At 47.9% G+C, this 16,043-nt stretch overlaps 1 protein-coding gene across 11 annotated transcripts in view; it reads left to right on the forward strand.

Annotated features, from left to right (window-relative positions):
• The window catches only part of LOC135907570 (uncharacterized), a 136,942-nt gene that overhangs the window by 73,605 nt on the left and 47,294 nt on the right, over window positions 1–16,043 (forward strand). For 4 of the 11 annotated variants that reach the window (XM_070532597.1, XM_070532603.1, XM_070532604.1 and 1 more), the window contains exons 1-9: window positions 1,222–1,405; window positions 1,493–1,647; window positions 1,704–1,733; window positions 1,820–1,859; window positions 2,723–2,794; window positions 3,234–3,436; window positions 4,236–4,396; window positions 5,969–6,160; window positions 13,069–13,230. In XM_070532597.1, coding sequence (XP_070388698.1) covers window positions 1,222–1,405; window positions 1,493–1,647; window positions 1,704–1,733; window positions 1,820–1,859; window positions 2,723–2,794; window positions 3,234–3,436; window positions 4,236–4,376 — 825 coding nt within the window. In that variant the 3' untranslated portion in view covers window positions 4,377–4,396; window positions 5,969–6,160; window positions 13,069–13,230. Of the gene's footprint in view, window positions 1–1,221; window positions 1,406–1,488; window positions 1,648–1,703; window positions 1,734–1,819; window positions 1,860–2,722; window positions 2,795–3,233; window positions 3,437–4,235; window positions 4,397–5,968; window positions 6,161–6,294; window positions 6,343–7,052; window positions 7,135–13,068; window positions 13,231–16,043 lie in introns of those variants that run through there. The other 7 variants (XM_070532606.1, XM_070532607.1, XM_070532598.1 and 4 more) reach the window with 6 other exon arrangements.

Raw genomic sequence — 16,043 nt, forward strand, 5'->3', positions numbered from 1 at the left:
GTGTAGTCATCAACGGTGACGTCGACGAACTTTGCCGAGGCGGGCGTCGCGACGGCGTGCAGGTGAACGGAGCTGAGCTTGTACTGCTTGAACTTCCGCGAGCGGCATACTTCGGCAAAGTGGCCTTTCTTTTTGCAGAAGTTGCAGGTGGAGCGACGGGCCGGGCAGTCTGAACGTCGATGAGGCGCGCGGCCGCAGAATTCACATGTGGACGGCTCGCGTGAGCGCTCTGCTAGCGGCTGCGGCGAACGAGGCTTAGCGGCGGAGCGGCGGCGAGAGGGGAACTTGTTAGCTTTTGCGGCGTCGAGGTTGAGCTCGCGGGAGTGCTCGGTGCGGTTCTGGGGCAACGCCTTTTCCCTGTCGGTGTCTTCGGATTGACGGGCTTGTGTCCAAGCGTTCTCTAGTGTCAACTTCGCGTTCCGGCACAGCTGGTCCGAGAGACGGGAGTCGCGGAGGCCGACGACGAACCGGTCGCGTACGAGCCTTTCCTCGACAGCAGCAGACGGATAGTTACAGCGCTTAACCATCCTGCGCAGTTCTGCGTAGTACGTGCCGACGCTTTCGTCGGGAAGCTGAATACGTCTGTGGAACCGTGACGATTCGTAAAGCTCGTTTGCCGGGTGCACGAAGTGCTCAGTGAAGCGGGTGGCAACGGCTTGGTATGAAGCGAGCGACTGGGCGTCGAGCGAAAAGGTCTTGAGAAGCGGGCGGGCCTCCGGGCCCATGCAGTACAGTAGCGAGCGTACCTGCATGTCTTCCGACGCTTGCGTCAGTCCTGAGACCGCTGCGTAGTCTTCGTAGCGGCTGAGCCATGTCGCCCACGTTAGCGGGTTCGCGAAGTCGAACGGTGCCGGCGGCTGGAAGTTGACGCCGTACAGTTTCGGCGGCTCACCGGTCTCGAGGGACATCTTGGTGCCTTCCTATGAGGTGAGGGCTAAGGCAGGGGGGCGTTATCCGGCCACTTCTGACACCATGTCGCGTGGTTGGTGCCGCGCGGGGCACGAGCACGCAGGGACGGACCGAAACGTACGGCATCTTGCTTGGACGAAAAAAGAATGCCCCTTCTTTATTGGGCCCAAACATATATATAGAGACACACACAGGTCACAGGGGGCGCCACACTCTGGTGGCAGCCTAACAAACGGGGCTGAACTGTGGCGACCTCTACACTGGCAACTACAATCATTTTCCGTGTTTTAATTTCACCAGCCCGATTTCCAGATGGCGTGGTGCCTTGTCCACTTCATCGACGAAGGAACTGTTGAGCTAGTCCCATCCCTAATGGTTAAAGGGGACCAATGTCTGTGGCCACCTGGCCCTGGGAACAAGACCATGCTTATCAGGAAGCGTCAGAGACCCGCAGGAAATTGGAAACTGTTCAGAGTTTTTGTGAAAGGAAGATACGGTACGATTTAAGACTTGTGTTGTCTAGTTTAAATAATGCCGTTGTGAACGGTAAAAAATGAATATGGCTCTCGTGTGTTATAGCAAGATATGAAGATGGACGGAGAAAGCTTGACAGGTTCCAGTTCTTTTCTGATGTCGAGTCCGGACAGGAGAGTAAAAAGAGAAAAATCAACTAACCAAGTGGGTACTATGAAGATGTACCGGAGCCACGACCAAACTTCCCAGAAGCTTCAAGGACAGGTATTACATCAACATCTATTTTTGTCGTCTTAAACTAAGTGAAAGTATTCTTGCAGGTACTACTTACATGGATCAAGCTGAAGAAGGTATGTAGTGCATAAAGCTGAACATGTTGGTATATTAGTTTGAATTTTGTTTTGTATGCCTATCTCCCCCCTCCCCCCATTTTCAGGATTGTGAGTTGCAGTCGGTCAGTTCAGAAGATTGTTCTGGTAATTGCACTTTACATATGTTGCATTTAATTATTTTAGAGACGTAGCAATTGGTACTGTCGCTTGCTATTGCCAAGAAGGCGTGCACACGCTTGATGGCTTTATGATCAACAAGAAAACTGCAGGAAAACATGACAAACCTTTGGATTCTTTATGGGCACTTATAAAGTAGCAGAAGCTACAGCAAACACCTTATCTCAGAAATAAACCTACAACGAATCTCCTTTTCAGCATGTGAATTGCAATCAACACGTTTGTTGAAGTACTGTAGTGATCTTGATGGCCGTAGCCGATATTACTAGGCGAGTGAATCCTAAGTTAGTGCCTCATTCTATGTGTGCTTATTTTCTTTAGCAAAGTTAAAAACTTTTTTAAATTAACATTTTCAACAGATGCTTTTACACAAAGCATGGACAAGGCTTGTGACTAAGGCAGTTTGGTGATGCAAGGAATTAAACAACTTTTGTGCTTGGTTAGAGGTTATGCGCACAAGTGTTGTGGCAGTGTGAATAAAAATATTCAGAAAGAATAGGAGCTGAGAGTGCTAGTAACTGCTAGGCCTAGTGCTTCAGACCTATAGATGAGCCATCACATGCAGTAGAGCAACCCAGAAAAATTTCGGGTACATGTGCCGGAATTTTGTCATGTGAGCATTCACCTTTTATTCACTTGTGGTCATTTTAGCAAAAAAGTTAATTGATCCTGTCTGCAACATGCTTAACAGTGGAACATCGTTAGCAGAGCCACCGTGATAGCCGCAACTACAATTTAGTGGTTAGCCTAGCTTTGTCAAAATTTCCTCATTTTAAATGCAGTTTCCATTACTTCATTTGTTGCCAGCCTTGATATGTCTTCTTTTTTAGAGAAGAGTGTTGTGCCTCTTGCTGCCAATCAGGAGCAACTAAAGCGGGTGACAAAACTGCTGCCTCTTGCAGGTAAGGTAGTGTGCTTGTAGCATGCATTATTCTTGTGTTGAAGAGTTGCTTAAGGACTCTGTTGCTTCTGGGCATGTCATTGGCTAAAGTGATATACAACATAGATTGTCAGTTTGCCTTCATCTTGGGTAATTAGCAGGAACTGGATGCGAGCTTATAGCAGTTGGTCTGTCCTGTGCACACTTACATCCCACAATTCTCATTACTGTGCCCTCTTATGTGCTGTTTCGGAGTTTTCTAATGCAGTCGTTGTGGTTACCTAGCGAGACCACACCTGCGCAGGTTTTTTCAAGGTCAGTTATATGGCTTCACTCAAAAGACTAAGCTCTGTCGTCTTGCTCATTTCAATAAATTCCCAACTCTAATTTGGAACCCATTTTTGCCTCTGGTTATGATGCACATATTACCCTCTAGCCATTCATCTGCCTTCATGTTTCAGATATTCAACGTGAGGTACTCGCATGGCTGGCTGCATTGAGGATTGTGCAACAACAGCATGGGGAGTTGCTGGTAGCCATCGAAAGCAGATTGAACAAGCAGACGACCTGCACAGACACCACGGTTGTCTCGGAGCCTTTCAATGACGTGGAGGACTTTCAGCAGTTTGATGGCAACTTGAGCGGTTCTGCCAAGGAAGCTTTGGCGAGTCAATTGTTTGTGGTATTCTGAGTATGTCTGTTTTCTTGATAGGTAAATTAAACATGGCTCAGTGCACTTTCTAAGTGTATCCTACACACCTTAAATTAATTTTGAAATTGTCAGATTTGCAGTCATGTATCCCTGTAGGGCTCTCTACCTTTAATTTGTCATTTATTGATGAATAGTGTTTTAAGTATAGGAGCTCCTAAGCTGTATCCAGCAGCTCTTTTTAATGATATACACACTGCTAGAAAAAACATGGGAGCCTATGGCATTACTTTGCAAAGTGCGACGTCTGGCACCTCGTAAAGCCTTGGCAAACAACTTGCCAGGCTTTTCGTCAATTGCTTCGACTGCCCCTTCGCTGCCAAACTTGAGGCAACAGTGGTAGGGCACTCCACGGAGTAACGTCACGGGCTCCTATGTTCCTGCTAACAGTGGATGTGCTTGTATGGACGCTTTGATTGGTGGTCTTAAACCGACTGTTGATAAGAAATAATTTCGGAATTCAGTGCCCGAACGCAAACATAGTATGCAAGGCAAATCTAGTTTTGCAGTTTACTGTGTTGTTTAGGCTACCGAAATAGCCTTTATTCTGTCTTAATCTGTTACAGGCAACCACTTTGACGAAAGAGCCTTTAGAATTAAAGTTGATCTGTGTGAACCAATGTAAATTTTTAGAGGGAAGAGAAATTCAAGACCAAAGAAAGATTGTTCAGTAGAATTGTGCCCCGGGCTACCTAACAGGGGTTTATTGTATTTGGCTAAGCCCAGCATTCATACTTTTTTTCTAAACACGCAGGTTAAGGAGCTCATCAGTGTAGGAGGCAGCAGTCCAGAGTCGTGCACACGAAGAATTTTCAGGATCCTAATGTCGAACAGCTTGGTAGCCACATTCTCGGGGAATGGGAAAAAAAGGAAAAAATGCTTTGAACATATTTAAGCTCCCAGAGTGCATTGTCGGTAAGTATCGTGCCAGCAAAAGTTTTCAAATAAAGCAAACATTGTGCAGCAGAAATATTTCATAGCTTAATAGCTTAACTGCATTTAATCTGTGGTTGCTTCTGCTGCGAAGCGTCAAGTCACAGGTCCGAGTCTTGGACTGATGGTCACATTTCATTGAGCGATGAAGACAAAAGCACTTTTTGTAATTCACTAGCGGTGCACGTTAGAGGACTAAAATACAGCCCTCTGCTATGGCGTCGACTGTAGCTACTGTAGGTGAGACGACCTCATGAAAAATCGTATTTACTTGGTTGTAATGTGTCCCAAACCTAATCTGTACGGAGTTCTATTGCATGTTCAATGTTAAAAAAGTAAAATAGTGCGAAATCGCTCTCTCTGGTACAACTGTTCATCTGTGTTATGTACCACATCTTCTCTCAGTTCATTGCGATCGTTGTGGAGTTCAGTAGATGCGAAATATAAGTTGTGAATAAATTGGTGACCCATGCTTCAACTGACAGCTTTGTCATTTCTTTCTGCAGTACACGCAGATGCCTGAAATAAGAAAAAATTTGGCGCAGGATTTTCTGACTTGCATAACATGTAAAATACCTTCCCATTTGAATGAGCTTTGGTGATGAAAGTGAGCTTCCAGCTTACCCAGAAACTTGTTATGTTAATTACAATGGTAACAGAATAAGGTTGGCATCGCCTCTGACATAAGCTATTGCTAATATAGGTCCGGTTTTTGTATACATTTGTGACATAAAGCGATTTTCAGACCCATTTTCATGGGACAGAGGTGTGTGTTAGAATCGCATGAACTACTGACAGAATACAATCAGTATACATTGTTGGATGTTTAATTGCCTGCTCATTCTTTAGTGATGCTGTTAAGTCAATTCTTCAGCCCTTTACTGGGTATGGTAACTCAATTTAGGTGTAGGTCCCCCGTCTTCTCATGCAGTCTGTATCAATAAACCCCATTCAGTTGTGCAATGAAGCACATGTTACCCTAATCAGAATTGCTGAGATTGCGTTATGCGGTAGCTCATCTCATTCCTATTGCAGCAACTGTGAAGGAGGTTCACAAGTGCAGCGACTATGTTGTAGAAACGGCCATCATGGAGTGACTTCGTCATGCTCCTGCTAGAGATCGGGATTCTTCCAAAATGGTAGCCAGAATGCACATTTTTAATCTAGCATTCTTAGTCCATTGTGACAGATGTACAACACAGTAATTTAATTTTAAGTATCAGTGTGTAAAGTAGAAAATGTCTGTCTGCACATATTGCATCACACTGAGGCTTGGCAATGTGGCTGCTCATAGACCCACCGTATTTCTATGGAGCACTGTTGAGCCTAATCTATAAGACTGATTTTCAAGTTTCCTCCATTCTCATCTTGCTGGTGCACATCATGTTCAGTTTAAGGGGCCCTAAAACACTTCTAATAATCATTCAGTGACATAGATATTAAATTATGTCGCCCCATGAATCTCCTACCTCCTAACTTTTTAATCCTTTAAGCACAAGCAAAGTTGGACGTAGTTATGATACTATCAGTGGATTTCTCTCCCATTTCTCATAGCGTGCTGGAAGCTACACAGGGGAGATGGCGGCACAAGAGGGCAATGCCCAGCTAGGCCCACCCAATGGTTGAATATAAGATGGCTCGTGGTGGCACCCTACAGTAGGCTGCGGCATCTACGCTGTGCTTTTCATCGGGGAAGCCACGCGCAGCCAGACACAGCAACGTGAACCTGTCAAGTTTAGTCTGGCGGTACAAAAATTAAATAGTGTTTCTGTCTTTCTGAGATTGCAAGCATATGCATTTTATATTTATTTGTTTGAATGAGCAATAATTGTATTACTGAGAATTTTCTTGCAATCACAAAACCGCTGTGGCTGTTGTAGGTCCAGCTGCTTGCAATGACGCTGCATGATGACATTGAGGAAGCGAGAGTAAGCAATTTTCCATTGCTTTTGACACGAGATTGTAAATTCCCTGCAGGGCAATTATATTTGGCTCACATGTTCACAGAAGCCTCAATACTAACTGATTGGCAGCGTTTTCTTACTATGTTAGAAAAATGTTTCAGGGCTCCTTTAATATTGTAGCACTCATCCTGCTTAGGTTGCATTTCATGTGCATAATTTCTCACTCATGTGGACTGCAAACACTGGATATTCATGTAAAAGATGTCTGTAAAGCTAAAGGACCTCTTTGTGCATTTATTTGCTCTTCTGTCTGCCTCATATTAAGTTCCTGCATACAGTTTTGGAAGTGCGGTTTTCCAGTTTCACGCTCTAGCGTGGGGCACAAGCACAAGCCTGTGGGCACAAGGTTACAGGGGTGCTCAAGGGCACAAACCTGTGCCCTTGAGCACTCTACCTTCTTGTACATGTTAACAAAACTTGATTGTTTTCTAAGAACAAGTTTCTTTGTCACTGCCTTCATCTTATTCAGTGGTTTTGTTCTGGTTCCACTGTAAAATAAATCCCATAGCCACAGGTTTCAGCTCGGGAATTTCACATGTCTAACGTAATTACTAAATTTTGTAGGTATGAAAAGCTAGTTAGGCATCATAAGCTACTTGTTATGTGCAGCCTTGTGTATTCAGTTCTGTTCATACAGCAGTATAGTTTGTATGTGTATTTTTTTTCTTATTTAGGATGTTCAAGCCAGCAAGCAGGCTCGTTGACAGAGTGATCTAGGACAGCACATACTCAGCCACACGCATCACCATCCAGCGGGTCATTAAACTACTTTAAATTTTTTTATGTTTCTTTACGTGTAGCGGGTCAGCCTAGTAAGCTACTAGGCTGAACCTAAAGATTTTGCGCATTGTAACATAATCACTTCAACATTTCTGACATGTTTAGTGCTTGCAGAAGGAAACACTTAGGTTCAGCAAGGACTACAGGACAGGAAGGGCGCTGCTTTTCAACCAATTTCACTACATAGAAAATTACAGCTACAGGTTGCATAGGAACGAAGAGAAGTTTCTGATCATTGCAGATGTTTGATCCGCACCGATGGCACCGGCTATTGGAATCTCAGCGCTGCCACCAGCTGTCGGAACCTCAGTGCTGACACCCGTTATTGCAATCGGACCGTTGGCGCCCGTTGTTGCAAATGGGTCGCAAGCCCCAAGGGTAGCGTTGGCCTGGCGGCCTGGGGCACACTGGAAGCATCCGAAGGTCCCAGCAAAGCATGAGGCGACTGCTAACAGAACAACTTGTTTATTCTAGCATTGCAAAGAGCGGGCGGTCAGGTCGACCGAAGTAGAGAGACGGGAGAGCACGTTACTCAACAGCAGAAATCGGAGCCTCTCTCCTGGCGTCCGGGGGCAGCTGCTCTTATACTCTTGGGGTCGCGGGCAAGAAGGAAGGTCACGAGATGACACCACGTGACAGCGGCGACGGACGGACTGAGAGACACGTTGGAACAAGGAGGTGACGCATCAGACGGGCCGGCGCCGGTCAGACCTCCTCGCTTCACACTGGGGGAGCTCCTCTCCCCGGCTGCCGCGGTTTGACAAGCGTGGGCACACACACACACACGCACACACAAAGACACGTGGCACTGAACATGCCGGGACGCGCTCGCCGGGGATGCGTCGCGGCCGCTCCGAACGGGCCAAAATGTCCACCGCTTTGAACGAAGCCCCGGCGTCCGTCGAATTCGCGCCGGCTACACCGCGCGTCATAGGCGAAACGTAACAGACCGCCCCGCCGGGGGAAGGAGATCCCGATGGTCAGGGGACTGCATCCGCTGTCCGGAGGGATGTCGCTCGATGATGCTCATAACCGAGGTCGGTCGTCCCTCGGCGTTTCTTGAGCGCAGCGCACCGAGAAGGCCTCGTTCTCACGTTCAGGTTCACAGAGGACACTGCAAAGTGACTTCGGGAGAGTTCTCATTTTTCTCTCGTTCTCAGCAAGCGTTAGAACTACGCCGAAACTCAGCCGCTCAGTCAGCAAGCACGGCACAACCCTCACTAAGCCATGCCAGGCTCTTTCCCCCTTTAATACTACTGCCTAGTTCCTTACAGTAGTCTAGCAGCACTCAGAACGCGTCCACAAATCGGAAAATTGCACTAGAAAGCACATTATCACTTTGAAACACTACACAAAAGCAATATGTTAAAAATCCTGCCTCAGGAAGAAAAACATCAATAACAAACAATTTTGAGGCTGATTCCCACGTTAGGGGCTTCGACTTAAGCCATCGGCGTTACCGTTGAGACTCCCCTTTTTGTAACGCACCTCAAAAGATTGTTGTTGCACAGCAAGGCTCCAGCGCAGGAGGCGGCCATTTGTGAAACAGATAGTCTGCAGCCTTTGGAGAGGGCAGTGATCCGTCTCGAAACATGCGAAGCGGATATCGCAGCGAGCGACCGTACACTAGCTCAGCTGGCGAAAACCCCGTAGCCACATGCGGCGCGGTCCTTACTGCAAACCTCACCCCAGGCAGAAACAGCTCCCAGTCAGTTTGCTGTTCAAACCACAATGCTCTCAACACGCGCTTCATGACGGAGTGGAGCTTCTGAACGGAATTCGACTGGGGGTGGTACACTGAGCTGTGTAACAGCCTTACCCCGCACCTTTCGAGAAAGGCTGTCGTCAAAGCGCTAGTAAACACTGTGCCCTGATCTGATTGGATTTCCGCAGGAAAACCAACTCGCGCAAATATGGACAGTAGTGCATTGACTATCTCAACTGAGCTGAGTTCTTTAAGCGGCACTGCTTCAGGGAACTTTGTAGCTGGGCAGATCACAGTCAAAATGTGTCTGTACCCCGTGGCTGTTACCGGCAGAGGTCCCACTGTATCAATAACGAGCCGTCTAAAAGGCTCCGTAATGATAGGTACCAACTTCAACGGCGCCCTCGATTTGTCCCCTGGTTTGCCGACCCGCTGACAGGTGTCGCATGTCTTCACAAAGTGGTCTACATCCCGAAAACACCCTGGCCAATAGTACTCTTGCAAGAGACGGTCCTTAGTTTTCTTAACTCCTAGGTGTCCGGACCACGAACCCCCATGCGACAAGCGCAACAGATCCTGACGATAGCACTGAGGCACGATCAGCTGATCGAACTCCACTCCCCTGCGGTCTAGATACTTCCGGTACAGGACCCCACCTCTTTCCACAAAGCGAGCATTTTTCTTGGCGACACCTTCCTTGACAATGCAGCGTATGTTTTCTAGACTGCCATCCTTCTTTTGCTCGGCTATCAAAGCCGACCGGCTGACTTTTAGCAACCTATTAAGTCCGTCTGACGTAGGCGCTATGAGCAAATCAGCAGATAGCTCTTCTAGCTTTCCCGCATCGGGCATTTCCTCTCCAGTATCAGGTGCCTTTAACGCTACAGGCTCAATTTTATTCAGTTCGGGCGTGCTCTGAATATCAGCTTGCTGCGCCTCTGACCCTTTCTCATCGTTCGACAACGTCGGCCCCACAACTACCGCCTTTGCAGCGAGCTCCCGAACCTTCGATCTGGTTAAGGCCTGAACGCTAGCCTCACCAAACAAAAGCCCCTTCTCGCGCAGGAGGTGATCGGACCTGTTCGAAAATAGGTACGGGTACTGGGGGGGCAGCATAGATGACACTGCCGCCTCCGTCTCAAGTGCTCCGAAAGGACCTTCAATAAGCACTTTTGCTACGGGCAGACACACGCTATGAGCTTCCACGGCTTGCTTGATCCATGCGCACTCGCCCGTGAACATATCGGGTTCTACGTAAGAGGGGTGAACTACATCCATCGTAGCTGCGGAATCGCGAAGCACTCGGCACTCTTTCCCGTTTACGAGGAGGTCTCGCATGTAAGGCTCGAGAAGCTTCATGTTCTCGTCAGTGCTGCATAATGACAAAAACACAACTTTTGTTTTTGTTTCTGGACACTGCGCCGAAAAGTGACCCGGCTTCTGGCACGTATAACACACGCGCGCTTGCCTCGCCTCGAACCGCTTTCTGCGTTCGGCTTCGGTTGCCGCCGTCTCCTTACGTTCCGTCGGACTGCTTTCACTCGCATCCGCACTACGTGTGTCCCCCTTTGCTCTCATGGGCGTGAACTTCGGCCTCTCAAACTTGGAGCCAAATTCACCCTTTTGACCGTCCTTAGCTCCGCGAGCCTGACGCGTCACAAACTCTTCGGCTAGCTCAGCGGCTCTAGCCACCGTACTAACGTCTGGCCTATCCAAGACCCAGTACCGCACGTTCTCAGGTAACCGACTATAAAACTGTTCTAGCCCGAAACACTGCAGAACTTTCTCGTGGTCACCAAACGCTTTCTCTTCTTTGAGCCACTCCTGCATGTTTGACATTAGCCTGTAGGCAAACTCTGTATATGACTCACTTTTGCCTTTCTCATTTTCTCGAAACTTCCGACGGAACGCCTCCGCGGACAGCCTGTACTTTTTTAGCAGACTCGATTTCACTTTGTCGAAATCCTCTGCCTCCTCTCTATCCAAGCGAGCGACTACGTCGGCCGCCTCGCCGGGTAACAAAGTGAGCAAGCGCTGTGGCCACGTTTCCCGAGAGAACCCCTGCTTCTCGCACGTTCGCTCAAAGTTAACCAGGAACAAACCAATGTCCTCTCCAAGCTTCAAGTCATTTTGAACAATACTCGTTCTCCTGCACCGTGTGCCTGATTTCCATTACGAGCGCGTTCCATCTCTACCTCGAGACGCTTCATTTCTAAAGCGTGTTGACGGTCGCGCTCTTCTTTTTTCTCTTGTTGCTCTCGCTCTTTTTCTTTCTCTTGTTGCTCTCGTTCTATCTGTTCTTTACGTTCACGCTCCTGTCTTTTTGCCCTTTCCTCAATGGTCTCAAGGCATTCCGACAGCTCGTCATCCTCAGCTTCTAACTCAAGAATAGCCCTTAGCAGTTCTGGTTTTCTGAGTTTGTCTGAGACATCCAGACCCAACTCTCTTGCAAGCTCCAACAATTTCGGTTTGCGCAACGACTTCAAATCCATGGCTGCTCTGAATGCTGCTTTCTCTACTGCCTACTATTGTCTTGCCGCAACTAACCCGGCAGCAACGACAACCACAATTACCAGCTCTGTTTCTGACACTAACAAAAGCCTGGCAAAACTCAGAAGAAGAAAGTCCCGCCCTCACCAAACCTCGCAGCCAAGAATTCAGCGCAGTCGTTCCGCTGCAGGCAACCAGTCATCACACAGGGCTCGTTGCACTGCTCCCGGATGGTCGTTGTGCTGCTCAGCATACAGGCAACCGCATATCTTCGCCGCTGGCCTCCGTTGTCGCGATCCCACCGCTGGCAACCAGATGTTTGATCCGCACCGATGGCACCGGCTGTTGGAATCTCAGCGCTGCCACCAGCTGTCGGAACCTCAGTGCTGACACCCGTTATTGCAATCGGACCGTTGGCGCCCGTTGTTGCAAATGGGTCGCAAGCCCCAAGGGTAGCGTTGGCCTGGCGGCCTGGGGCACACTGGAAGCATCCGAAGGTCCCAGCAAAGCATGAGGCGACTGCTAACAGAACAACTTGTTTATTCTAGCATCGCAAAGAGCGGGCGGTCAGGTCGACCGAAGTAGAGAGACGGGAGAGCACGTTACTCAACAGCAGAAATCGGAGCCTCTCTCCTGGCGTCCGGGGGCAGCTGCTCTTATACTCTTGGGGTCGCGGGCAAGAAGGAAGGTCACGAGATGACACCACGTGACAGCGGCGACGGACGGACTGAGAGACACGTTGGAACAAGGAGGTGACGCATCAGACGGGCCGGCGCCGGTCAGACCTCCTCGCTTCACACTGGGGGAGCTCCTCTCCCCGGCTGCCGCGGTTTGACAAGCGTGGGCACACACACACACACGCACACACAAAGACACGTGGCACTGAACATGCCGGGACGCGCTCGCCGGGGATGCGTCGCGGCCGCTCCGAACGGGCCAAAATGTCCGCCGCTTTGAACGAAGCCCCGGCGTCCGTTGAATTCGCGCCGGCTACACCGCGCGTCATAGGCGAAACGTAACACAGATGTGCTCACTTGGCAGCACAGGTGTCCTCCAAAAGCACAAATGGAAAAAAAAAATATTTTTTAATAGTTCATAAAGTTCCTGCATCAAAGAAGTCATAAATGCACGAGCACCCCTTGGTCTGGTGAAAGTGACTTAACGGCAGTTTCTAGGGTGTTCGGGCATTTATCGTCTTCTTTTTTTCGATTCAGTATCCTGCATGAATTCTGCATTCTCTCGGGACAAAAGTGCTGCCACATGTGCGCATGTGCAACAATGAACACCTGTTCCCACGCAGCCTGACTGTAACTTTTACATGCTGTAAAATTAGCTTAAGGCTAGTGCCCTTCCTGTGCTGTTCGTTTTTTAACCTTAAGTGTTTTTTTCAAGCACCTGAAATGTTATTTCTTTTTTATTGGTTCTTAGGATAACTACCTTTCAGCTTTAATTCAAGAGGTTGTTTTGTTATATATTTAACAGTTATTTTATTTACAAGTTACAGAGCCAGTCTTTCATTGTGTGCTTCTATTAATAGTTTGTCTGTAATGTCTGCAGTCTGCCATTGTATTTCACTGCATATATTGCATACACAATTACGTACTTGTCTAACGATTGATACCAATAAGAGGTTTCACAATAGAAAGGATTGTGGGGACAATTTGAGTTTCTCTTCGCTTAGTAATAGTGGCACTTTGATTTGTTGTCCCAAGCAGTCCAGGACTGTCCGAGAAGCTGCGTACACCAACGTTCACTGGCTGTAATAGCATCTGGAGCAGTCTGTAGCAGTCTGGGATTACAAATCGAACAGGCCCAGTACATGCATGCATGACAAATAGAAGAAACGACCAAAATAGTACAATGGATGTCCTATGGACGTAAGTATGGTTAATACGTATATCCACTAGATGTAATAAATACATCTACAGGATGTGCACGTCTATTAGATGTTCCATATATTCAGCGCTGACATCCCCACAATGTACTACTTACATGTTCCGGATGCATTTGCGACCAACGTTCTTAGACATACTTCAGTTTCGCAGCTCCCTATGCGACCCCATTGGCCGACGTGGCCGAAACGGGTGTCACTGAAACTACCGGCGCTGCAGTCGCGTCTTTCGTCATGCGCCGCGCGTTGTCTGCTCCTGCTGCGACGCGTCGTTTGCACCAACAGGCCTGTAGGCGCTTATCCGTCGGTAAATGTAGTTTAGATACGCAGTCTGAGTTTTGTGACAAACCTGCCGCGCGTAAGTAACGGGGACTTCACGGTGTCTGTGCACTACCGGCGCTGCAGTGACATATCTCTTACGCAGCGCGCATCGTCTACTCCTGCGATGTCATCTCTGCGGTGGGTCGTTTTCCCCAACTGGCCTGTGCTGTTCGCTCTTTGACGACTGTGTTTTGGCTGCCCGAACAATATTTTATGCCAAGGACCTTTGAATGACATGTCTAGCTAGTCTTTAGAAGCTGCAACTACACCGCAAATGAGAGGTCGTGCACTGAGATTCCGCTTTTCAACCAACTTTTTCCCTATAATAGCGCCACGGTGCTCACTTCACTGGGCGCTTTGTTTTTTGCTGCTTATTCTTAAGATGTGTATTCATTAAAGACGGCGAGCGCCTGTGCAGACGTAGGGCCATTAACGCATCTCGCCCAGCAGTCGCTTGAGACAACGCTGTGGTGAATTGATCCACCGCCGTCAACGCTTCTTCGCCTAATAAATTTAATTGACACATGTATTTTTTATAGTTGTCCGCGGATATTATGGGACGTGCAAATGAGTTGGAAGTGATCTGTGAGGAGTGAGAAGGACGAAGTTAAATACTATGAACATATTTATGTCAAAGCTTAATTTATTTTCTTTTTGACGAACAAAACAAACAACAAACACAGTGACACTTTTTATTTACTTTGTGCACAAAAAAGTAATTTTGAGCTACTTTTGCTCAAAGCAATTTTGCCCTCTTTCTGGCTGCTTGCACCTGCTCTGTCAGCGAGTTATCAACGCCAATCAGCACAGGTCATATATGAAATAAACTACGCTAGCTCACCTGTCCATATTTGTGCTTGAGCAAATGGTTGCGTACACACTTCAGGCATGTGGCACATCACACAGGAAATAAAGGTACGCGCGCTCAGGCATGTATATGGAATCTTGTGAGAAGGTGAGGTTACACTACCGCTGATTCCCATCTGCTGTCACATCGAGCGATTGTTCCCAGCTCCGTCACTGACTACGGCGATCACCGTAGCACCATGTTTATGCAATTGCATTACATTCTGCAACACCAGGTCTGCTAAAATCCTTCCAGGCGCACCACCTTTCGTGGCAAAGCTAGGTGGCAATCGGTTGCACCCAGCTTTCCAGAAGTGGTACGAACATCAGCACGAGCGCATGATCTGCAAGTTGGTCAGTTCCTTCATTTGAAATACCACCGTAGTCCACAAAACCATCAAGTTTGAAGGTTGACTTGTTGAAATTGTACGCCTGGCGTAACTTAATTTCATCCAAAATCAGTCTGCCGAATTTCTTCCCATCTGCTCTGTTGCCCAGCTGTTTTCCAATAGCTTCCATGCAGAGAGGATTGAAACCTTACTTGCATGGTATTCCTTTCAGAATTTGTGTGAGACGGCTCAGAGAGGGCAAGGGCAGCATATTCATGTCAGAAGCTTATATGCTCGAGGGCTCAGAAGCCAGTCCGCATTGTACCGCGCGCCACACGGAGACTTTGCTTTCAACTGTTTAAACGATGTCATAAATGCAAGGAAGTTCGGCCAACGCTTCCTCGATTCTGTTATCGGACATTTCAGAAAGCCTTCTTCAGAGGCAAAATTTCATTCTTTTGCTTTTGATGCGCAGCAGCCGCCTAAGCAGCCTCTTCTTCACATTGCGTAGTTTCTGATATCGCTTGAGCGTTGCGTTCGGAGCCTTAATGCTCAGGCGAAGTTTTCCTGTAGAGGGAGACAACGCGCGCAGACTAGTTGCTTTGTAAGTACATTGCACTGTTTGTGGTGCATATTATATCTGATGTCACCGTGTCACGCTGGCCTGCTTTCACGCCCGCACGCATGTTCAAGCTCTCTGCTTCTCAGGATTCTTTCCACACTTGCAATGCTAGTCACAGCTCGAAATAGCCTCTTGCGAATTTTGCTGTAGCCGTTTATGCAGCAAGTACCAGTTTTCATTACTCGCAGATGCCTGGCTACCAGTTGCCTCATATAAAATTTTCCGCATCGCTTCTGTGTTGCGTCGTCCTCAACAATTTCGAACTTCCAGAGCGCAGAAGGCAGTGTCACGTTCGTGAGCTCGTTGAGCACCAAGTGTGTAGCGCATATTTCTCAAGTTCCTTCTTCCAAGCCCAACAGCAGGTTTGGATTAAGTTGAAGCGCTATCACTACAAGCTTCGCCCGATGCACTTGCCGGCACTTGCGCTCGTTCTTTTGGTGGACGTCGCTTTCGCTTCACATTTTTTGGCTTTGAGATGTGCTCAGGCAGCCCAGGAAAGAGCCGAAGAAGTGTGCCGGGAACAAGCATCCATTTCCCACGAGGAATCAATATTTCTTTGTTACCCATAACATGCTCGTAGTATTTCAAAATGTCGTCGTCCTTAAAGTGGAGTTCACACACTTTTGATTTGTTTGTGAGGCGTTTGTCTTTTCGGTGTAGCATGCGTTCCCAACTTTTAAA

Source organism: Dermacentor albipictus, chromosome 1 (genome assembly GCF_038994185.2).
Source record: "Dermacentor albipictus isolate Rhodes 1998 colony chromosome 1, USDA_Dalb.pri_finalv2, whole genome shotgun sequence".
Lineage (NCBI taxonomy): Eukaryota > Metazoa > Arthropoda > Arachnida > Ixodida > Ixodidae > Dermacentor > Dermacentor albipictus.